Consider the following 24,737-nt stretch of genomic DNA (forward strand, 5'->3'; position numbering starts at 1 on the left):
GTTCCTATTTTTAGAAAGGATTAAAATTTGATCTTTCAGACTCAGTGGAAGAACAATCAAGACTCTTTCTATAGTAGATACAGCTAAAAAACAATCTGGGGACTGCCGAGCACAGTGGAGTCAGAGCTAAGGCATGTGCGTAGAGAGTTTCCCTAATTGCAAACATGGAGCTAGTATATTTGGTTTTTGCACCCTGTGCGTTAGAGGAGCGAGAAACCAGCTGAAAGCCTGGAGAAGTGTTATGGAAACAAGCAGAGAGACATTGCTTGTTAGGCCTCGAGAACTCACTTCAGAGGGCAGACTTGAGGATTTCTCAGCAAAGAAGTTTGCGTGCTGTTGGGTTTTCTACTCTTATGCTCAGAGGAAGTGGGACTTTCTGTGCATTTTTGTAAGCAATCCAGTTTACACACAGAGAAAATACCTGAGGCCTATCACCAATTCCTCATCCCTAATTGAAACAAATCCTCCAAGGGCTCCACATAATTCAGGTAGCTGCGTCCCGAAAGGGCAACAATCAGTTCAACTTACTGATCCCTCCATGCGGAAGAAAGTTGGGGAAGAGTCAGGTGATGGTATGGTCCAGTCAGGTTTGATCAGAATGAGTGGATGTCGCTTGGGAAGAGTCCTTTAGCTCTGCTCAACTAACCTGTTTTGATGCTTGCCTAGATGTGAAATCGCTGGGAAGAGAGGCCAAACACCCCGCACCTTCAACATTGTGAGGCACCTCGTACGCCCTTGCCTGGCCTTGCACAGAAAATGAAGAAGTATGGAGTTGACTGGTCCCATAGTCAGATGGCTGAAGAAAGCAGCAGAACTACTATGGAGGAGGATATGGATCTACCCAAGTGAGGTATGTGATCCTTATAGTCCCAGGTATCCTTCCAAACTGTGTTTTGTGGGCGGTCTCCCATCGGAAGGGATGGGATTCCGATCACTTGAGTCATTGTAGAAAGCCCTGGAGAATGCCCAGTAGAACAGTCCTGCATTGCCTGGGAGATGAGCAACAGTGACCTATCAGGTCATTGCCATTGTTAACCTAAGGCAGAGACCAGCACAGGAGCATGACTGAATCTTCTCACTAGAGGCTGCATCCTGCCAAGGTAATGGGTGTGAGCACATGCTTCTCTTTAAGACAACCAAGTTGTCCCGGGAGTGAATGGGCCTTCTCTTCCCATCGGCAGAAACTCACACGCATCTGGACTCATTCTGGCATTTGTTTGGTTTTTGGCCATTGGTCTGGAGACAGGCTACCAGGCGTGTACGACCAATGGTCTGAGTCCATATGACAAAGCCATGGTGTATCATGACTAATCTGAATCAATTTGGGTTTTATCCATCTCTGAGTAGAACTGTAAACATTATTTTTGGATTTTTTTTAAACTGCTTATACAAGGCACTGGAGAGGATAAAATCCCTTCTGGTAGTGACAGCTAAATAAAGATCACTATGGAGTGTCCTCAGATATCCCTCCCTTCCCTGGAGTATGGGGGCTGCTAGGAACTATAGGGTCTGTCTGTGTCCAGCAGCCTCAGAAGAGAAGCCCCTTTACATTCCTTATTACTGAGTCTTGTATTTTCTCTATTTAAATGGATGCTACAAGCTCGGGTGGGAGTGGTCTATATTTCTGGAGTCAGAGGCCATGTGTTCTATCCCTAACAGTGTACTGTGTGTGGCATAGATGTCTCTATATATGTAACCTACACACCTTCTGGGTGTGGTGCCTGTCCCTTCAGTGACACGAGCCCACTTAGAAAGAGAGATTAACGTGTCTGCTACAGCCTTAGCTAAGGGACACAGGGCTTTTAGGTTATGCAATAGAGGCTCATACATTTAGCAAGAAGCCCTGTGTTCGAGTCCTGGACAAGCCCCCGCCTTGTAATACCGATAGACACTGGTCGTCGGTGGGCAGGATCAAACTTTTGGGACCTCTGGAGCTAAATGCATGAGCCTCTCTTGTATGAGCTAAAAGCCACAGGGCTAAGGCTGTAGCACACTCATTAATCTCTCTCTAAGTGGTCTTGGTTCCACTAGAGGGACAGAGCACCACACCCTGTGGAGGTGTGTGGAGTTATATACATAGAAGGAGCCACTATCTTGTTGCACTGTGTCCAGCTGACAGTTGGCCCTTGTTAATAGCTGGGGTGATGGGAGGCTAATTGACCATGCACAATATATTTATTGACCGTGGGTTCTATTCCTGGCTTGGCCACTGGCTTCCTGGATGACCCTGGGAAAGTTACTTCCCTGCCCTGTGCCTCCGTTTCCCCATCTGCAAAATGTATATAAAGATCTTGTACTGCTTTGTAAAGTGTTTGGAGATCTCCTGATGAAACACACTACAGAGGAGCCAGGTAATATTATTATATAACCCTTTGCCTGCGTGACACCCAGTGGAACCCTGGTGTTCTTCTTTGAGTGCTTGTTCATGTCAATTCCAATCAGGGGTATGTGCGCGCACGTGCACGTTGGCTGGAAGATTTTTCCTTAGCAGCATCCATCGGGTCAGCCTGGGCACCCCCTGGAGTCATGCCCTCATGGCTCCTAATATATAGCCCTGCCGACCCGCCACCCCTTCAGTTCCTTCTTACCGCCAGTGACAGTGGCTGGAACTTCCCTTAGCTCTTGCTCAGCAAGTTTCTTCTCTATTCCATTGTATATAGTTAGTTCTTAGCGTTGTTTGAGTTAACAGTTTAGTATAGTATGGTGTTTATTGGGGTTCCCCCCCACTCCGGCCCCAGTGCCATAATATGCCATGGTCCCAGGTTTCAAGAAGTGTGGCCTGCACCAGCGCATGCCGAAAAGTGACCCGCACTCATTGTGTCTACGGTGCCTGGGAGACCCATCAGAAGATTGCTGTAATATCTGCACCTAAGTTCCGTCAGAGAACAGTTAAAGAAGGGAACAATGGCTCAAGGTGATCTTCATGGAGGCAGCCCTACGCCCCCACTCTGACCCGGGCTCGAGAGATCCGACCCCTATGGTGTCATCCTCAACGCGGAGCATCCCAGCGCCGTCGGCGAGTTCGGCACTAAGGAAGGACTCCTCCAGGGACGTTCAGCACTGCCATGGCTCCTCAAGGAGCCCGTCTGACAGTATGCACCACCCCACTCACGGTGTCTCAAAGAAGAAAAAGCCAGATGACCGTTCTCCTCTGGCTAAGCCAGGAGACATCGAACCTCAGGCGGGCCTCCTCGGCATCTCCTTCTGGGGCCATGTTGACTCCTGCCCAGGTGTGGCAGTCGAGTCAGCCCCATCTCGATCACCGGTGCCTAGCAGCTGCAGCTCCTGTCCATGGCAGAAGCGTACCAGGATGCTTGGCACCTCCTCCACCTGATGGCACTGTTCTCTCCTGCCAGGAAGAACCCTCAGCACCGACATGCTGCATCCTCCAGTGCACTCTAAAGGGAAGCTGGCTATGATGTCAAGGTGCTCCCCTTTGCCTTGTCCATTGGTGCCTACCCGCTCCAACAGAGAGCTTACCCACTCCCTGAGCTCTCAACATTCCAGGCATCGAGGATCAAGCTCTTCCGTAGTCTTCAGTGTCTGAGACCTTGGAGTCTGAGTCTGACTCCTATCGCTCGGGAAGGAGCAGAAGTCGTAGAGTGAGATTGGGTAGAGACAGAAGAGGGCATCAGGCGTGGCCTCCACAGTGGCAGAACCCACCTCAGTGGCCCTTCTGGACCCCTGGGCTTTTCAACCAGGGCCAGGAAGGAACCAGGGCCCATGCTCAGCAACATCTTCACCCCTTTCGTGCTGCCTTCCATGGTGCATCTGCCCTGTGCCTCCGGCCCAGTCGTTGACTCTGGCACCATGTTCGGTTCCGACTTTGGCAGCAGCCTTCATGGAGTCGATGCACCCATCTCCCACGCCTGCACCATTGTTGACGTCGACCTTGATGCAGACACCTATGGCCCTGGTACTGATGTCGGCACCAGGCCCCCTGCCACCCACTGCCAAATGCAGTGAGCGGTGGTATTCATGTCCTCCAGAGGCTTTGAGCATCTGTATTCCCACCCGCTGCCGGACTCACTGGTGGTGTATGCAGCTAACCAGTGGGGAGACAGGATTTCAAGGTCCTTCCCAAAGAATAGGGATGCTAAATGCCTAGATCTTGTGGGTAGAAAACTCTACTCGACTAGTGGTTTGCAGCTCCATATTGCTAACCAACAGGCCATTGTGAGCAGGTACTTTTGTAACACCTGTGCAGCAATGGTGAAGTTCAGAGCTTGTCCTTCAGATTCCCAATTGGAGTTCACTATCTTGGTGGAAGAAGGAAATTAGTCTCCTGGGCCTCCTTGCAGGCAGCTTTAGATGCTGCAGATGCTGCCACTAGAGTGATGACAGCGGGGGTGGCTATGTGGAGGAGGGCGCTGACTGCAAGTCTCAGGGTTACCCTATAAGGTCCAACAAACCATTCAGGACCTTCCATTTGAGGTGAGACTGTTTTCAGAGAAGACAGACAAACGGCTCCACAGCCTAAAAGATTCCTGAGCCACTCTCAGATCCTTGGGCTTGCATACCTGCCACACAGTGGAGACACTTCGCCATAACCTCCTCAAGGTTCCAGCAGCAGAACCGCCAGGACAATTCTCGGAGGAGGAACCGGAGTGGCAGGAGGAGGCAACATCCTCTGCTAATCAAGGCTCTGGCCAGCCCAAACTGCCCTCTGGCCCTAAAGAGGCCTTTTGAGGGTGTGATCGAGGATGGCATTCCAGACCAGAGACTGGATCTATCCCATCTTACCTTTTTCCTCCCAATTATCCCTTTCCACCATGCATGGTTCCATATCACATCGGTCCACTGGGTGCTCTGCATGGTAGAGAGGATACTCCATCCAGTTCTCACCCTCCCACCCCCCTTCCCCATCCCTCTTCAGGGACCCTTCTCATGAGCAACTTCTCATTCAGGAGGTGCAGTTGTTCCTAGCACTAGGGGCGGTGGAGGAGGTTCCACTGGAACACAGGGGTAAGGGTTTCTATTCCCACTATTTCCTAATACCGAAGGCCAGGCCTATGCTGGACCTGCAGGACCTCAATAAGTTTGTGAGGAAACTCAGGTTCCACATGGTCTCCCTGGCCTCCATCATCCCTTCACTGGATCCAGCAGACTAGTATGCCACCCTTGACTTGAAGGGTGCATATTTTCACATAACAATCGCGTACAACCCCAGAAAGTTCCTCAGGTTTCTGGTCAATGGTTCCCATTACCAATTTACTGTCCTCCCATTCGGCCTGTCAGCAGCACCTTGAGTATTCACCAAGAGCATGGCAGCCGTCACCGCCTTTCTGTGGAGACATCAGGTGCAGGTGTTTCTGTACCTCGACGGCTGGCTGGTCAAAGGCCGCTCCAGGGCTCAGGTGGAAGCGCTGGTGGCATTTATCAGAGCCACCTTCAAGAATCTGGGCCTGTTACTGAATGAAGCCAAATTGATTCTGTCCCCAGTCCAGAGATAGAGTTCATAGGGTCGGTACTGGACTCAACACAAGCCAGAGCATTCCTCCCACAGGTGAGATTCCAGGCTCTCAACACCATGATCCAGGGACTCATGCAGTTCCCCACCACCACCGCGAGAAATTGCCGGAAGCTTCTCGGGCACATGGAAGCCTGTACATATGTGGTACGACATGCCAAACTCAGGCTTCATCCGCTTCAGTCATGGCTTGTGTCAATGCACAGACCTGCCAGGGACAGCTTGGACAGGATCGTGACCCTGCCTCGCCCTATCCTCGACTCGCTCCCGTGGTGGACGGACATTCAGCAGGTGTGCTCAGGAGTTCCCTTTGCTGCCCCACAGCCATCCCTAGTGCTGGTGATGGACGCATCAGATTTCGGTTGGGGAGCTCATCTGGGGGACCACAGGACTCAGAGCCTCTGGTTGCAGACAGATCTCCGTCTTCATATCAATGTCAGGGAGGTCAGAATAGTGCACCTAGCATGTCAGTCATTCCGCCCTTATCTAACAGGTCGATGTGTATCGGTCACTATGGACAATATGACTGGGATGATCTATATCATCAAATGGGGGTGCACGCACCTCTCCCCTGTGCCAGGAAGCCCTCAGGCTATGGGACTTCTGTATAGAACACTCAATCTATAGGTGTCGTACCTTTCTGGGGTCCAGAACGAGCTGGCGGACCACCTCAGCAGGTCGTTCCACAGCCACGAGTGGTCCCTTCGCCTGGACATCGCATGTTCACTCTTCCAGAGGTGGGACTGTCCCCTGATCAACCTCTTCACCACGTGTTGCAACAGGAAGTGTCAGCAGTTCTGCTCCTTCCAGAATCATAATCTGGTTTCCACAGCGGACGCGTTCTTCTTCCATTGTGGGGGACCTCTTCTATACACCTTGCTGCCTATACCGCTTGTCCACAAGGTCCTGCTCAAGATCTGCAGAGACTGGGCTTGGGTCATTCTCATAGCACCAGCCTGGCCCCATCAGCACTGTTACACGTCTCTCCTAGACATGTCCGTGGGAGCCCTGATTACCTTGCCGCTCTTCCCAGGCCTTCTCAGTCGGGATCACGGGCGTCTCCAACACCTGAACCTGAAGTCACTCCATCTCACAGCATGGAAGCTCCGTGGCTGAATCCATTCAAGCTTTCCTATTCAGAACAAGTCAGACAGGTCTTTCTCGGCGTAGGAAACCCTCCACTCCACATACCTGGCCAAGTGGAAGAGATTTTCAATCTGGTCAGCACAGTGCAACTTGCCTCCGGCACTAGCCTCAGTGCCCCACATTTTGGATTATCTTCTCCACTTGAAGCAGGAGGGTCTCTCCTTGTCTTCTATAAGAGTGCACCTGGCTGCCATCTCAGCTTTCCATCTGGGGGTACAGGGCCGTTCAATTTTCGCTAGCCCTTTGGTCAGCCACTTCCTGAAGGGCCTTGACAGGTTGTACCTGCACATCTGCCAACCGGTTCCTGCTTGGGACCTCAACTTGGTCCTCTCTAGCTCATGGGGCATCCCTTTGACCCTTTAGCAACATACTCCCTGCTCTTTCTTACATGGTCGCGTTCCTGGTGGCGATAACTTCAGCCCGGAGGGTGTCTGAGCTCAGGGCCCTAATGTCAGAGCCTCCCTATACCGTATTTTATAAGGACAAGGTTCAGCTCACGCCCAATCCGGCCTTCCTCCCAAATGTTGTGTCGCAGTTCCACATCAACCAGGACAGTTTCCTCCCAGTTTTCTACCCTAAACTCATTTGAGTAGCAGGGAGCAGAGGCTCCACACTCTAGACGTCCGCAGAGCACTGGTCTTTTACATTGAGAGGACGAAACCATTCAGGAAGTTGGTACAGCTCTTGTGGCAGTAGCGGACAGGATGAAGGGTCAGCCGATTTCGACCCAGCACATTTCATCATGGATTGTGGCCTGCATTACTGAGTGCTACAATCTAGCAGGGATCCCAGGGCCACCGATAACGGCACACTCCACAAGGGCGCAAGCTTCATCAACAGCATTCCTGGCTCAACTCCCCACCCAAGAAATCTGCAGGGCGGCAACGTGGTCATCCATACACATTTTCACTGCGCCTTATGCGATTACTAGGTAGGCCAGAGATGATGCGGCCTTTGATAGAGCAGTACTCCAATCAGTGGACAGCTCCGACCCCACCTCCTAGATTTGGCTTGGGAGTCACCTGATTGGAATTGACATGAACAAGCACTCGAAGAAGAAAAAAAGGTTTCTTCACCTTTTGTAACTGTTGTTCTTTGAGATGTAGTGTTCATGTCCATTCCAATACCCATCCTTCTACCCCTCTGTCGGAGTAGCCGGCAAGAAGGAACTGAAGGGGTGGCGGGTCAGCAGGGCTATATATTAGGTGCCATGAGGCGTGACTCAAAGGGGCACCCAGGCAGACCCGACAGATGCTGCTAAGGAAAATCTTCCGCCAACATGCACATGCGTGCACACTATTGGAATGGACATGAACAACACATCTTGAAGAACAACAGTTACAAAAGGTGAGTAACTGTTTTTTTCTTTCATTGTACTTTTGGTTCCTCTTCATTAAAAAGTCTGTTTAGAAGCTGTCAGATGTTCAGCGCAATAGGACAATACGGTGGAACCCTCTTGTCTTTCTTCTGGTGTTCTAGCGACCATCATGGTGTTCCAGGCTCTTGCGCAGTACCAGATAGACATTCCGCAGCACAAAGACCTGAATTTGAATGTTACTATTCTCCTGCCACGCCGTGTGAGTCCAATAAAGTACAACATCTTAAATCACAACGCTCTGGTGGCCCGAACAGCAGAGGTGGTATGCTTCTCTGTGTGATTAGTACAGATCACTAATTATAGATAAAGGGGATTTGACTAGAACCTCCTATCCAAACCCTTTTGGGAGGGGGAGGGGAATTCATATTCCCGGCACCAGATCCAAATGCATTCACACTTTTGACTCAGATTTTTAAGACCAGAAGGGACCATTATGATCATCTCGTCTGACCTTCGGCATGACACAGTCCAGAGAACCTCACCTACTAATTTCTGCATCAAGCCTGTAACTTCTAGCGGAGTTGTGAGATGTCTCTTAGGTAGATATCCAGTCTTAACTTAAAGACTTCATGTGATGGAGAATCCACCACATCCTGTCAGGCCCTAGGTTCTAGGCAGTCAGGCCTGGTGGTTGGAGCTGGCTGTAGACTCTGTACTGGGCCAAGGGCAATGCTGAAATCAGGGTCTGGGGACAGGCCGTGGGTCAGAATCCACAGACAAGCCAAATCAGGATTGAAGTCAGAGTTTGGATGCAGGCCAACGGTCAAAGCCAGGTTGGAATCAGCGAGGGCCTGGGGGGCCAGGAGGCAGATGCAGGCTGGAGCGGGACTGGAGCAAGGTCAGAGCAAGGCACAGAGGAGGCTGAAGTGGGCTGGAACAAGGCTCGGGCATGGCTGGGGCAGGAACAGGAACTGGATCAAGGGCAGGCCAAAAGCCTGGGGAGTCTGTAACACTGCAAGGCCGGAGGAAGGTCCCTGGCCAACTAGTGCTGTTGTGCAGAGTAACTCTCAGCTCTGATGGGGACAATGAAATACTTGTGCCTGGGGGTCATCTGGCCTGGGCCCTGACCAGGGATAGTCACTGCAGGCTCCATTGGAGAGGTGAGTCACTGCAGCTGAGTGAGCAGCCCTGGGCTGGGTGGGGTTTGCCTCACACATCCCAAGGTAAATTGTTCCAGGGTTAGTGGCCTGGAGTGTGTGGTTTTGAGCTGAATCCAGAAGTAGGAGAGGATGGGTTGCTGTTTAGGCTTGGCTCTAGAGAAGCAAGACGTGTGGAGATCAAAGAGTTACTGCCTGGGAAGTAACCTTTTTTCTCCTTCATGCTATTGTCTCTGCAGAGTTCCCCCAGCCCCTCCGGGTGAGTGAGTGTCAATCTCACCAGCTTCATTTTCTTCATTAGCTTCATTTGCCCTGTCTTTAAATAATAATAATAATGAAGTACAAAAGAAAATTAACCTTGGATCAACTTTACAGAACAAATGGAATGAAGACTTCACTGTGAAGGCGGAAGGAACTGGACAAGGGACCTTAACCGTAATGACAATTTATAATGCAAAGCTACAGGAGGATGAATCTCAGTGTAAGAATTTTGACCTGAGGGTATCGGTCGAAGAAGCCCGGGGCGGTAAGTAACCACTTGTCTTTTCTTTTCTGAAGCTTGCTTTCAATCCTCAGATCTGGACAAATTTGGCTCAATTACACCAGTTTAACTCCATGGACAGCAGCGGATTTACACCGATGTGTAAACCGACCACCATCTCTGCAATCACATTCTTAACTTTGGAAAGTATTTTTGTGAAGCTTCTTCAAACTCTCCCAGTTCCCAAGTCCTACAAAATTATACCCATAGAGCAGGCACTAAATAATATTTCCAGCTACTACATGTTCTAGATTGCAACCAATGCAGGGTCATTCCTGATGCGGGAGCAGATGCTGCCTTCTCTCATCATAGCACTTGTTAGCAGCATAGTTGGAGCATCAGATGTGGGTGGGAACACAGGCCAGCTACTCTGGGTATTGTCTCCCTCTAAAGCAGAGATGAGCCCATGCCAGGAAGTCTGGTTACAGACCCAAACTTCCAGTGCACACATTTCCAGACAGCATAGGTGTGAAATCAGCGTGGGACAGAGGTCAGGATCTTCAGCACCCAAAACACAAGCCTCTGCTGCTTGGGCTAAAGGAGTAAAGGACTGGCCACTAGAGGGAGACATGACCACACATTAGGTCCGCATATGATAGAGGGATCCAGGATTTTGAAACCGCTTGTCACAGAAACAGAAGTCACCCGTAAATTGTTCTTAACTTTCTCAGCTGTCCAAGGAGTTCACACCCATGGGTTCTCTCTGTTTCAATCTCCTCTTTCTGCCAACCCTAGACTATATTTCATTTGTGCCACTCAGCTGGGAGAGGCTTTTTAGTTTGCCTGCCAGTGACAGAAAGAGTTATTTATGGATTGCTGGAGGAGGAGGTTTATTGAGGAATTTTTCACACCTACTGCAAGACCTGTTTGATTACTAAGCCATGTTAATACACCTAAAAAACAAAAGAGTTTTTCTGGCATGAAATTTACACTGAGATGAATTAATATTTCTTCTGCAATGTTTCCAGTTAAGAAGCCAGAAGGAGCCATGCGTTCAGTCTATATTAAAATCTGCATCAGGTGAGAACAATCCCCTTTAATGATAGATGATAAATAGATGGACAGATGCAAGAGGTAGATGGAGACTCCTGGGCTATGAATTTTTCTATGGACTGGCCAAAAAAATTATGATAAAGCAACAGGAGCTGGTGGAGCAATCACAAAATCAATGTTCAAGTGATGAATTCTCATCAAAAGGGTATTTTCTCTTCTCTTCGTTAGGTTCCTCGGTGTGGTTGATGCCACAATGTCCATCATCGATGTCTCCATGCTCACTGGCTTCTCACCAGACGTGGAAGATCTTAAGAGAGTACGTCACACAAAACTGAACACCCTTGCCACACCTCTTCCCTGAGACCCTGCCCCTGCCTCACCCCTTCTCCAACATCTGGCCCCCTGCTCACTCCATCCCTCATCCCTCATCGCTCACTCTCCCCAACCCTCACTCACTTTCACCGGGCTGGGACAGGTGGTTGTGGTGAGGGAGGGGGCAAGGGCTCTGGCTGGGGGTGTGAGCTCCAGAGTGGGGTAACAAATGAGGCGTTCAGAGTGCGGGAGGAGGTTCCGGGCTGGGGCATGAGGTTGAGGTGTAGGGAGCAGGTTAGAGCTCCGGGTGGGGATGCAGGCTCTAGGGTGAGGCCAGGGATGAGGGGGTTGGGTGCAGGAGGGGGCTCCAGGCTGGGGCAAGGTGTTGATTTGCGGGTGTGTGTGTGCAGGCTATGGGAGGGCATTAGGGTGGGGGTTCTGACCTGGGGCAGGCGTTTAGGTGCGGAAGGGGGTTTATGGTGCAGGCTCCAGCCAGGCAGCACTTACCTCAGACAGCTCCTGGAAGCAGTGACATGTACCTCCAGTTCCTAAGCAAAGGGGCCAGGGGGCTCTGTGTGCTGCCCGCACCTGCAGGCACCGCCCCTGCAGTTCCCATTAGCCGCAGTTCCTGGACAATGGGAGCTGCGGAGCTGGTGCTTGGGGCAGGGTCAGTGCGCTGAGCCCCTGTGGCCACTTCTGCGCCTAGGAGCTGGACACGCTGGCAATTTCTGGGAGCTGTGCGGAGCCAGGACAGGCAGGGAGCCTGCCTTAGCCGCGCTGTGCTGCTGACTGGAGCTGCCAGGGTCCCTTTTCAACCAGGTGTTCCACTCAAAAACCAATCTCCTGGCAACCCTAGGTGTTGAGTAAGTAGCAGGCTAGTATCTTCCCTGCAGATCCTATCATGGGAGATGTGATCACAAGCACGACACCACTGAGCCACGTAGTGAGACGGTGGTTTTTTTTCACCCAGCTGCAGGACTTTTACAGAGACACTGCTTTACCCACAATGCCTCTTGCTTTTCCTTATTCACATTTAGCTTTCCCAAGGGGTCGACAGATACATTTCCAAGTTTGAAATCGACAAAGCCCCATCCGACAGAAGCAACCTCGTAATCTATGTGGACAAGGTAAAGACTCGACAAGGGGCTTCTCTGATCCTGTGTTAATTTCATGGGCTCCTGCTGAGCCAAACTGCACTCCCAGATATACCCTGGCATCCCCGCAGACGTCAGCAGGTTGACAAACTGCAACCCATGGCCGAATTTTGATTCACTGGTCCAGATTCAGACTTTCCACTAGGATCAACTGAATTGGCCAGACCCTCAGCTGGTGTATGTGGATGTAGGTCCATTGACTTTAATGGGAAATGCAGCATCTGATATTAAGGCTGAATTTGCTTCTCTATGTCATTCACTTCTTCTTTCCTTGCTGCTTTCACTTCTCTAGTTCTTCTTTCCTCCACCTCACTCACTTTCTCTTTCCCCTCTTCTTTCCCCAACATCTCCCCTTCTTTTATTCTTTTTCATTCTCTCTCTTCCATCCAGCCACCCTTCACTAAGCAATCCTGTTATTTCCCCACCCCCACCCAGGTTTCTCACAGAGAGGATGAATGCCTGCAGTTTAAAGCTCACCAGTTTTTCGAAGTTGGTCTCATTCAGCCGGCATCCGTCACAGTCTACGATTATTACACCATAGGTAACAGATCGCAGCTCTCCTCACCATTCAAGGCACCTGGCTTCAAATTCTGCTCTGGGTCACATTGGTATCATTACCTCTTGCAGTCTTTTGCTGCAGTACTTAGGTATTATTATCCCCGTGTAACAGAGGAGATGCACTGAGATGGTAAGAGACTTGCCCTCAGGTAAGGCCTAGACAGCTAGGAGCACAGCTGGGAGCAGATTGCCAGTTCAGAGCTCCAAGTACAGCTTCCGCGCACACAGTCCTCTCCCACCATTGGAAATAGAACCTAGGCGTCCTGAATCCCCATGTCCTGCTCTACACTACTCCTGCGCTACTTGTCGTGCGTACCCCAAGTTTACCTCATTTAAAAACGACTTGCTTACAAAATCAGACATAGAAATACAAAAGTGTCCACGCCAAATTGCCGACTTCCTCATTTTTTAACCATGTAATTATAAAATAAATCAATTGGAAGATAAATATTATACTTACATTTCAGTGTGAGACGTGAGCCTGTTTTCACTTGTGAACCTTGTCATTTGGTGCTGGAGAGCGGCAGCTGCTGGCCAGGTTCCCAGCTCTCAAGATAATGCTGCCGCCAGTAGCCGCACAGATATTAGGGGACTTGAGCTGCTGCTGGTGGGAGCGCTGCCTTCAGAACTGTGCGGCCAGAGAGCGGCAGCTGCTCGCCATGGAGTTCGTGTTGTTGGCGGTGAATGAGGACTATTTTTTCAATCCTGCTCTCATCCCGCCCCATAAGATCTACTCCCACTCCTGCACTGTTTGTTGAGTTTTTATCCTGCTTCCACTATTATGGTAGCAGGCCCTGCGGGATCCCAGTCCCACTGCAGGGCTCTAGATCCTGTTGTAAAACTCGGCAAATATCTAGATAAGTTAACATACCCCCTGGGGTACCGCTAGGGTATGTGTCCCCCTGGTTGAGAACTACTGGATTAGAATACGGGATTTAGACTCAGACTTTAAGGTCAGACTAGTCTGTCTAGTCTGGTTTACTGCTCACCTCCCAGTTCCTCCTGTTCCAACATTACCCCATTTTGGAATTATATGGTCACACTCATCACCTTAACACACCCATGCAAAGGTAGACAAAATAATAAGGGGAAACCTCTGACTACAGGCAATAATTATCCTACTTGCCCTCTCCCCCCGTTTTACCTCCAGAGGTGAATTTGCTGCTAGTGTGATTAAGAGGGTGTCTCCAACAAGCACCAGCCCGTCATTTCAAGTTGATGGTTTTCTATAGCTAAGAAAGTCATTCGCACAGACTGCTGCTCCCTTCCCCAGGGTCACCCAGTGGGACATCTGCTTGAGTAAGGGCTTCAGGGGTGTCTCCTAGGTGCTGTAAACCATGGCCGTTGCTCTGCGGGACGGGGAATGATCCGTCTCTCTGATCTTTCTCTAGATGACCGGTGCACCAAGTTCTACCACCCGTCTAACCAGAGCGGGCTCTTCAGTAAGATCTGTTATGGGGACGTCTGCCGTTGTGCAGAAGGTAAGGAGAATCCTGTCTCTGTTTATATCTCTGGTGGGGGCTCCCGTGTCAGCTTTATCAGCAAACATGAAGTCCAAGGGCCCCCCAGCATCAGCCCCCTCCATCGCTGATCAGGGCCCTCCTTCCCTGTGGGCTCTGGGTGATTCTCACGTGCGATACAGGCTCACGGCAGCCACAGGCAGGACGGTCCCTGGGTCTGTCCCCTAGCTTGGAGCTCTGACTCTTGGCCGGTTGTGTCCCTGATACACATCACCACATACAGGAATGGTGGGACCAGGGTTGGGGTGAGGGTACCCTCAGTGGAAACATGTGGGGGATGCACGCCTGGGGAGCAGAGGCAAGAGAGGACTCAGAAGGGTCTGCAGGGCCTGGGATCGGGCCAGGGAGCAGAACAGGCCTTGGAGGCTGTAGGAACCCCCAGGACCCACCTTCCCAACCTGAATCCTGCCCCTCACTCCCACAGAGTTTCAATAGCTTCCTTCACTCCCTATCCTATCCCCTCTCCCCCACATTTGCAGATGGTTTCCACCCTCCCTGACCACCTACCCTCACCTGTGGTCTCTCCTTCTCTTCTCCAATGGCAACCCCACCTGCCAATTGCAGGAGAACTGGCAGCAGGACGTAGAAGCAGAATTTCTCTAGCTAGCTGGGTGGCCTAGGAGGGTCCGGGTATTGCAGACATCAGTTCCTCCTCTCTGCCCATCAGGGCCTTGGGGGCTGCGTGAAGCTAGCTGATCCATGTGTGATGTTGCACTCCATATGTTTTATGAAAATATACTTTGAATGTGAATATAATGTAACTGGAATATGCTTTTATGCAAAAGGTCTCTTCTAAGGTATCCTTACAAAGCTTATAATCTACTGAGTGTGTTCATCCTTTTTGTATGAATGTATCATTCTTGTATCTGAAACTAGCAATATGAAATATAACTCTGAGGTCCTATTGTAGTTATGCAAAGTGTGGGCCATTAATGGTAGTTTAGAATCTTGATGGCTCCCATTAACTAGGACAATTGGTTGTAAATGGCTCTGTTTACTTTTAAGCCTTCCTGTATACCTGTGTGCCAGCCAGCGGGTAATGAAGTCTCACAGGACATGTGAACATGTCAAATGATACTGAAATCCATCTTAAACCTGGTGCTTCTCCATTGAGAAGGAGGGGTGGGAACCCAGAGAGAGGCAAAGGGTTCCCGCCTTGTGCCAAAGATATAAAAGGGGTGGAACAGAACAAAGGGGCTGCCAGTCATGAGAAATCCCCTAGCTACCACCTGAGCTGGAACTAAAAAGGATTGTACCGGGGAAAGGATGGGGCCCAGATTAGGAAGAAGTCTAGTCTATGAAAGAAGCTTAGTGAGATTTACCTGTATTCAGTTTCTTAATGTATTAGGCTTAAACTTGCATGTTTTGTTTTATTTTGCTTGGTAACTTACTTTGTTCTGTCTGTTATTACTTGGAACCACTTCAATCCTACTTTTTATGCTTAATAAGAACACTTTTGCTTATTAATTAACCAAGAGTAAGTAATTAATACCTGGGGGAGCAAACAGTGGTGCATCGCTCTATCAGTGTTATAGAGGGCGGACAATTTATGAATTTATCCTGTATAAGCTTTATACAGAGTAAAATGGATTTATTTGGTGTTTGGATCCCATTGGGTGCTGGAGACAGGAGTACGAGATAAGCTCCTTTCAGCTTAAACTGCAGCTTTGGGGGTGTGGTTCAGACTCTGGGTCTGTGTTGCAGCAGGCTGCCTGTCTTGCTCAACAAGACAGGGTTCTAAAGTCCCAAGGTGGCAAATAAAATGGGCTCAAAGGTAGTTTCAGCACATCAGGTGACAGTGCCAAGGGGGTCTCCGTGACTGAACCGTCACACCATGAAGTGGGGCTGCACACATGGAAGCAGGGCAGTCTGGGATGCAGGAGTTGCTGGGTTTCCAGCCATTCCAACAGGGATGCTCCTCCCTGGTTCTGAAACTTCAGTGGAAACATACCAGCTGTTTCAATGGTTGGAATCCAGTGTGGGGGTGGGGGGTGGTGACATGAAGTCAGGTATTCTTTAAAATATCTGGGTCATCTCACTCCAGGATGCCCACAGCTAGCACCCCTCAGCCCCCCACTGTCAGTTTGAATGATCCATGGGGGCTCCACTCCCCGCTGACTCTTAGGAAGGGATCCTCTAGAAGAGGGTGGAGACCCATTGGTGGGGCCGTTGTTCAGTGGGGAACTTGCTGTAGCCCTGCTGTCTGCCGGGCATACAGAGAGGCGCTCAGTCTCCGGATCTGTCCTTCCCATCACCTTTGATTCCCCATCTGCAGCTCCACTAAGTCCTGTGACCAGGCTCCTCCTGGCGCTGACCCAGGCAGAGATCCATCAGTGCAGAGAGGGAAGTTAGCTGGGATTGCCAGGCCTACTTATGGTTCTTGGTTATTTCATACACCCAGGCAGAGTTCCTCTGGGCAACATCTACTGATTCCTTTGCAGAGCTGTCTGAGTCTGTCTGCTCAGGATCACCTCATTTAGACCCTGCAACCTACCCCTCCATCCCTTGTTTCATCTTTTACTGTGCCCCATAACCCAGGCACTGACTTTTATTTTTCCTGGTGGGTGCTCCACCCCCACTCCGCCCCTTCCCCTGAGACCTCACCCTCGCTCTGCCACTTCCTGGCCCCGCTCTGCCCCCTCCCCAGAGGCCCCCGCCAGCTGCTCTCTGCCAAGTGCCTCCTGCCACCCGCCAAACAGCTGATCGGCAGCCCCGCCGAGTAGCTGTGGCTGGTGGGTGCTGAGCACTCCCTATTTTTTTTCCATGGCCATTCCCTTGTCGGAGGAGGTGGGCCTGTCACTGGTCACTGTGTGGGTTAGCGCAGCTCACCCAGGATTCAAATAGCTGGGCACCTGTATGTCAGTAATAACAGAGCTGAAACTATGGTCTCCCTTGGTGATTCTCTCCCCATCTTCCTTCCCCACAGAAAGCTGCTTCATGCAGCAGAAGACAGAGGATCCCATCACTCTGAACAAGCGAATGGAGGAAGCCTGTGAACCTGGAGTGGATTATGGTAAATGTGATTTGGATCTGCTGCATCTTTTTCCATGAGGAGAGCACAGAGACAGGGTTCGGAATTCGATTTGGATTGTAAAGTTTGCCTTTGAGGCTGAATCAGGGGTAAGGTCTGGATCTGCTGGGGCAGAAACCTGATGAGATTTTGGGGCCTTAAGCTCCCAGAAATGAACAAAATCAGATGACGGTTTAAGATTCAATCTAACCCTAAGTATTTATCTGCCCCCTATTTCCCTAGTATCTGAACACTTCCCAATCTTTAATATGCTTATCCTCACAACCTCCCGTGCTGTGATCTTTTTCAGGGGAAAGGGCAATACGCCGCATTTATTGAAGATACAACAATTAACATATGCAGTCAGTTACACCACACACACACACACTGTCCTGCCAGTCAATGTTATAGTTACCAGTCCAGAGTCCGAATCAATCTAGTGGCCAGCCAGGTGGATCATGGGTATGGAGGCGCTGGGTTCCATCGGTTGCGACATGATGCTCTGGGGAAGTCTTGGCAGGATGAACCCAGGGTTTCATGGCAAGACACTCTGTTTATAGAGTGACTTTCCTTCACTGGAACCAATGAGTTTTATTCAATTATTGTCTGAGTGCTTGTTTTCTTAAATAGTCCTTCTCATTCTTTATCACAGCTATCTTGTCCCCATGGATAGGTGCCTGTCTCATCTTTAGAGTTGTCAATCTGCCCTCCTCAGACATTTCAACAGGGGCATGTTCAGCCTCCTGGCGCCCTTGCGTCTGTCTCTGGTTCCTCCCCTGTACATATCATTCAGCAATGGCCTTCACATGTATCCCTTAACACATAAGTTCCTCATTCACACGTGAAATGGAATCAATTTACACAGAACATTGGAACAAGAATATCAAGTTACAATGCAAAAGAAAACAATCATGGCACTCTTTTACTTATTTAAAAATGCTAAGCCTACAACAAAGTAGTGAGCTTAAAACATTTTTTACTACCTTGAAATCAGCCCAGACACAGGTTCCGGCTGATGCATCTTTGCCAATTGGCCTATTAGGCCATTCCTTTCTCCTACTCCAAAAGGGTGGCTGGCAGCATTTGATCAAATCATACAGCAATACATTTAATACATGCTACATTATTATCTCATTATTCTTTATCCCTCATTCTAAATCATACAAAATAAAAATATAAAATCCTACTACTACATATGAGGCAGGGCAGTGCAAATATCCCCATTGTACAAAAGGGGAAACTGAGGCATGGAGCGACTAAGTGACTTGCCCAAGGTCATGCAGTAGGTCTGTGGTGGAGCAGGGAAATGAACCCCAGTCTCCAGCTAATGCCCTCACCATGGCACCAGCTTTCTCACAGCCAATTTGAAGAGTCAGTTATACACTGAATTCACTACAGAAAAATACTGCAGACCTTCAACTGGTGTTTTGTATGTCTTCCTCTTTTATTTAAGTGTATAAGACCAGGCTTGTTAGCAGTGAAGAAGCGGGCAGTTCTGACTACTACACCATGAAAATTTTGGAAATCATTAAAGCAGGTAAGAGCTCCCCTTCTACAATCAGGGTGCAATTTCTTTGAATGGCCTTTGGGATAAAGGCTGGCATAAGAGCTATTTCTCTTAGCCAGAGAAAGTGCTAAAGCCCCAAGGTTAATCTAGTCTCATGCTCCAAGGCATTAACCTGTCGCCACAAGGGACAAGAAAGAATTTGCTCAACCCTCCTAGGCAAACAAAATAACAGGGGGAACCTTTCCCTGTGGTCAGCTTGGCACAACTGACCAGTCTCATTATGGGCTTTTTCAACCTTCCTCTGAAGCAATTGGTATTGGCCACTGGGGGAGTCAAGATCCCAGACTTGGTGGCCCTTTGGCCCAAGTGGCTATAGGGGACGTGGAGTCTCTCTTCCTCAATGCTGATTTTTATAAATCAATATAAAGGCAAAGGAAGCAGGATCTAACTGAGCTCAAAGCAGCTTCACTCGCTGGGAGCTGATTTGACTGCTCTAATTATTTGTATTACCTGAGATTAGGGGCCCCTTGTGCTAAGCACTGGACATATCCAGATACAACCCCTGCCTTGATGAGGTTACAATCTAAATCGACACTGGGTGGATTTATTAGCCCCATTTCACAGGTGGGGAATTGAGTCCCAGGTAGATCAGTGACTTGTGCAAGGTCACACCAGGAGTCTGTGGCAGAAACAGGAGCTGAGGCCTGAACTCTTGAGGCCCAGCCCAGTGCCACAACCACAAGACGGTCCTTCCTGTCTCTAGTGACTGCTAGAGCTTCAGTGATTGGTTATTGTTGCAGTCACTCTGGGGCTGAATTTGTACTGAAACCTCAAGAGAACACTTAGGAGTCTCCTCTTCTCTGTTCCTTTCATCTCCATCCCTCTCCACCCCATATTATCTCGTCCTCACTCTGCTCTTATGTGTGACATCTTTTTTCACAGGGACTGATGAAAATCAAGAAGGAAAAACCCGCCAATTCATCAGTCACATAAAATGCAGAGAGTCTCTGAGGCTGGAGCGTAACAAAGACTACTTGATCTGTGGACTCAGCACCGACTTGTGGTCCAGGGAAGCTGAGTAAGTAGCCTCCTGTGGTTACCCTGCGTTAGTCAGTTTCAAGCAGACACGCCCTTAACTAATTGCCCTATCTATTTTAGGTACAGTAACTCCTCACTTTAAGTCGTCCTGGTTAACGTTGTTATGTTGCTGATCACTTAGGGAACCTGCTCCTTTTAAGTTGTGCAATGCTCCACTCTTATGTTGTTTGGCTGCCTCCCTGCGCCCCCCGACCCCACAGCGCAGACCCCGCAGATCAGCGCCTTCCTCCTCCTCCTCTGCCTCCGGCCTCTGGCAATCAGCTGACTTGCCACGTTTTGGGGGCAGGAGGGAGGAGCGAGGATTCGGAGTGCAGGCTCCCCCTCCCTCCCTGTCTCCTGAACGCCACAAGCTAGCTGATTGCCCCGGGCAGGAGGGAGGGGGAAGGAGTGAGGACTCGGCATGCAGGCTCCCCTCCCTCCTGCCCTGGGCAATCAGGTGGCTTGTGGCATTTAGAAGGGAGGGGGGAAGGGAGGGAGGAGAAGCGAGGATGCAGCGTGGGAAGTAAAGGGGAGGAGGTCGGGGAGAAGTGGCAGGTTAAGGGTGGGGGTTTGGCGGAAGGGGGGAAGTGGGAGGGCTGAGGGTTGAGCCTCCTCACCCTTGGTGCTTGCAGAGTAGAGGAAGCTGCCGCTGCTGTGCAAGGTGCTTCTCCTAACCTACAGCACCTTCAGCCTCCTTGCCTGCCTCCTCTCCAGTGCCAGTGGGCTGTGCCTGGGTGGGAGTGCGGCAGGCGCCTCCCAACTCTAGTACAGTACCTGTATTAAACTGCCTGTTTAAAATGTGTATAACACCTTTTGTCTGGCAAAAATGTTTTTCCCTGGAACTTAATATTAATTCTTATGGGGAAAGTGGATTTGCTTAACATTGTTTCACTTAGTCGCATTTTTCAGGAACATAACTACAGGGTTAAGTGAGGAGTTACTGTACCCATCAGGCCCCCATTACTGTACTTTCTGAGGGCCTCACAAGAGCAAATGTATTTATTCTCACTATGGGAAGCAGGGCAGCATTATTACCCTCATTTAACAGATGGAAACTGAGGCACAGACAGCCTACGGTCCAGGTCCTCAATGGTATTGAGGCTCCTAACTCCCACTGACTGGCCTTAGGTGACCTCTCCATAGTACTAAAAGGTAGTTTCTGGAGTTGCTGGGAATTGAATCCAGGTTTGCCTCGTAGTCTAACCCTGGACCACCATTCCTCACAGGGGCTACCCAACTATTTCACCAGAACAGATCACATTGTCAGTGCAATTTCATGGTCCCTGCATCCAGCCACAGTTGTTCCTAAATCACTTAGGTTTCAACTGGGTGGAAATGTCATTAATTAGGGTAAAAACTGCACCTAAAAATGAGTTTCACCAACAAAGATGCAGCTCACAGAGGCTGAAAGTTCCATCCTCATGCTGTATATGGAGCATTGCATGCTGGGATCTGTAGTCCCTCTGTACTCCATGGGCTGGACCTATGAGAGGGGAGGCAACCCACTGTTTCTCTGCAAGTCAGATGTGGCCCTTAGGCATGGGCGGAGTGTGAGCTGCCTGTTTGGGAAGGCTAGACCCCGACACCACCCCTCCTCCGCCCTTTCCTCCCACCGGAGATCCAACCCGACCCCTGTGGCTGCCAGCCCCCCTGCCCCAGCCCCAGGCCCCTCCGGCCAGCTAACCTGAGCACCCCCAGCTCTGAAGCGTTGGGCGCTGCAGCCCCAGCATCCCCAGCCCCAGAGGCCGCGGCCCCAGTGCCACCAGCCCAGGAGCACCATATGCTGTGGCCCCAGTGCCTCAAGCACCGCCAGCCCCAGAGCTGGGGGGCCCCAGCACCGGGGGCACCCAGCCACTTCAAGTCCCGAGCCGCAGGCCAGCCCGTGCTAGCCCCAGCCCCCTTGGGGAAGAGGAGCAGCCTGCCTGGACTGTGGCCGGGGGAAGCGGTGGGAAGTAGGACGGGGTTCAGGATGGAGAATGAGTGGGGCCACGCCTGGCTGTTTGAGGAGAATCAGCCTCCCCTGGCCTGCCATACCCGCTGGCCATGCCCTTAGGCAAACCCGGCTGCCCTTGAGGAACTGAGCAAACAAATTGAACACATTTTGTGGCTCATTGCTCACACTCCTGCCTGTCCGTCCCAGGCTATCCTACATCATTGGCAAGGACACCTGGATCGAGAAGTGGCCCAACGAGGACGAATGCCAGAAGCCGGATTTCCAGAACCTCTGCCAGGAATTCCTTGAGTTCTCTGAAGCCATGACCATGTTTGGCTGCCCAACCTAAACTTGGACCCAGCTTTCCCAGCAGCCCCAAGGGGACAGTTTGAGCTGAGATGGAGCATAACCCTCAGGTGGAGACAGCTCCACTCAGAGTCCCAATGCTGCTGACACTCGCCGCTAGCCCTGTCCTCTTTGGGGGTTTCACTCTTTTTTTTTCTTATTGTTTCTCTCTATATAAAAGGCTGAATTCTTACCCTGCCTTGCTGTGTGACTTTTTACATAGTCTGCAATAGAGCTTTATAAGTAACCAGCTACTAGGATCATGAGTGCACAAGAAACACCTTAAATTAGATGGACAAGCATGAATGGGTGGCTAGATAAGCATGGATGGATATTTAGGAGAGAGTCTTCTGTACCTATCTGTGCCTAAGGTGACCACACATCCCTTTTTGGCCAGGACAGTCCCTTTTTTCAGACCTGTCTTGGCTGTCCCAACTTTTTGTAAAAACCGTGGGGTGTTGAGGAATGTGCAAGGAGGGGGGACAGGCGATGTCAGCCCTGCACGGGGGGAAGGCAGGGCTTGTACAGGGGGCAGGCAGGGCTCAGGCCCTCTCCCAAATACAATAGTCTGCTGTCAGTGGGAGTCCTGCTATTGACTTCAAGGGGAGAAGGCTTAATCTTAGTCCCAGACTGCCAAAGGTACTTAGGCACCTAACACTATTGAAATCAATGAGAATTAGGCACCTAAATGCTTGTGAGAATCAGTGCATTTACTGTTGTAACTTTGGAAGCACTAGCACAAAGCTTGTGAGGTGGCAACGAGAAGTTGCACAAAGTGGCAGATCTTGGAAGCTTGAAATAATTTGATTCCCCCTCCTCTCGCCCCCTTTCACTTGGCAAATTTTTCACATGGATCCCTTTGATTATTTTTATTGTGGTAGCACCTAAAACCCCCAGTCACAGACCATAGACCCTGTGCTAGGAGCTGTATGAACAAAGAACAAAACCACAGCCCTGGCCCCAAAGAGTTTCCAGTCTAAACATGTTTCAAACTGTGCAGCTTGAACAGAGGATCTAAGTGGGGGCTGAGACTTTGATGCTTGGAAAGCTCAGTCCGTAGCTAACCAAGAGGCAGCTCCCCCACCTCATGACCACATAAGTCCTGAGGAGCAGGTTGATACCAGCCCGGCTGGATACGTTACAGAATTCTGTCTAAGCAGCTGCCCGGTTCGCACAAAGCACTAGGTGGCAGCGAGTATGACATCATGATGGCTCTTGACCATGGGTTCCCATATCCAGTAGCTGTTTTAAGCTCAGACGAATCCCTCATACTGGAGTCAAATTGAATCCTTGTGGATGAAACCCCTTGAGAAGCAGGTAACAGCTTTTTGAGGAGACCAGTTATGTAACAAGCACGGCCAGGAGTCCAGCAGAACCTCTGTTGGCCTTAGGCCCATGCTCTGCAGCATGCCCTGCCGAGGCGACGGTTTCTGAATCAGGCCATTGGGGAGGCTTGCCCTTGGCCTGCTTCTTGTGGGCAACTGGCGAGTGGGAGCGGTGCTGAGCGGAACGCTTCTTGGCCCTGGGAGACCGCCAACCCCTGAGAGTGCTGCTGACGGCACCGCTGGAGGGGTGCTCCGCACCGAAGCACTCAGGGCCGGGTCCTGCTGCAGACAGAGGGCTGACTCCATGAGGAGTTGTTTTAAACGAGTGTCCCTCTCCTTTCTAGTGTGAGGTTTGAAGGCCTTGCAGATCTTGCACTTATCTGCCTGGATGGGCTTCTCCCAGACACCAGAGACAGGAGTCATGGGGGTTGCCCGTAGGCATAGGCTTGGCGCAGGAGCTATAGGGTTTGAAGCCCTGGGACTGCATGCCCTGGAGCCCCAAGGGGCACTCATTGAAGGGGAACCCCCCCCCAACCACTAAAGACTACAATTAACAACTAGAAGAGAACAATTAACTAACAATGGGTAACTATATACAAAGATAAGCAGAAGAGCCAGGGATTAGTGGAGCACTTGCAAGAAAGAAACCACTGTTTGAACAACCATCACAGGCAGTAAGAGGGAACTGAAGGGGGGGTCGGGCCGCCAGGGTCGTATATAGAGTGCCATACCGGTGCCACTCCAGGGGGCTCCCCAGCTGGTCTGACGGGTAGCTGCTAGGGAAAAGTTTCCGACAACCGTGCACGCAGCGCATGCACACACCTAAATGGAATTGATATCAGCAAGCACTCAAAGAAGAAGTCATTGGTCCCAATGAAGGAAAATCACTATATAAATGGGGTGCCATGAAACTTTGGGTTTGTTCTTCCAAGACTTCCCCGGAGCATCATGTTGCAACCGACAGAACTCGGCTCCTACTTACCTGTGATCAACCTAGCTGGCCACTAGATTGATCCGGACTCTGGACTGATAACTATAACATTGACTGGTGGGACAGTGTGTGTGTGGTGTGAGATTGAATGCGTATGTTAATTGCTGTATCTTCAATAAACGTGGCATATTGCCTTTTCCCCTGAAAAAGATCTCATGTGCTTCTTATAAGCATAACACCATGGGGCGTGGTTCATAGGGGATGGAAAGATGGGAAAACCTGGGTATGAACGTAGAAGTGACTCTACGGTGCAGAGATACTCACGTTGACTTAATCCTTGCAGATGTCCTTGGCCTCTTCCAATGCAATCAGCACAAAAGCTGTTAAAGAGTCATCAGGCTCAGCACCCTTGTACCCTCCCTAAAGGGGAGCAAAGGACA

At 50.3% G+C, this 24,737-nt stretch overlaps 1 protein-coding gene across 1 annotated transcript; it reads left to right on the forward strand.

The window, feature by feature from the left end:
- The first annotated feature begins 3,723 nt into the window (after positions 1-3,723).
- Positions 3,724-22,234, forward strand: LOC120393196 (complement C3-like). Its single transcript, XM_039517776.1, has 12 exons — positions 3,724-3,916; positions 8,096-8,256; positions 9,467-9,617; positions 10,601-10,652; positions 10,854-10,941; positions 11,975-12,064; positions 12,527-12,632; positions 14,041-14,130; positions 17,096-17,182; positions 18,633-18,716; positions 19,629-19,764; positions 21,904-22,234. The coding sequence occupies exons 1-12, from the start codon at positions 3,724-3,726 to the stop codon at positions 22,043-22,045; spliced, it is 1,380 nt and encodes a 459-aa protein (XP_039373710.1). The 3' UTR covers positions 22,046-22,234.
- The last annotated feature ends 2,503 nt before the right edge of the window (positions 22,235-24,737 follow it).

Source organism: Mauremys reevesii, unplaced genomic scaffold, assembly GCF_016161935.1.
Source record: "Mauremys reevesii isolate NIE-2019 unplaced genomic scaffold, ASM1616193v1 Contig160, whole genome shotgun sequence".
Lineage (NCBI taxonomy): Eukaryota > Metazoa > Chordata > Testudines > Geoemydidae > Mauremys > Mauremys reevesii.

Coding starts and splice junctions, on each gene's coding strand:
- LOC120393196 (XM_039517776.1), top strand. CDS start 3,724: ATGCTCAGCAACATCTTCACCCCTTTCGTGCTGCCTTCCATGGTGCAT. Junction 14,131..17,095: donor CGTCTGCCGTTGTGCAGAAG/GTAAGGAGAATC, acceptor CCTTCCCCACAG/AAAGCTGCTTCATGCAGCAG. Junction 19,765..21,903: donor TTGTGGTCCAGGGAAGCTGA/GTAAGTAGCCTC, acceptor TGTCCGTCCCAG/GCTATCCTACATCATTGGCA.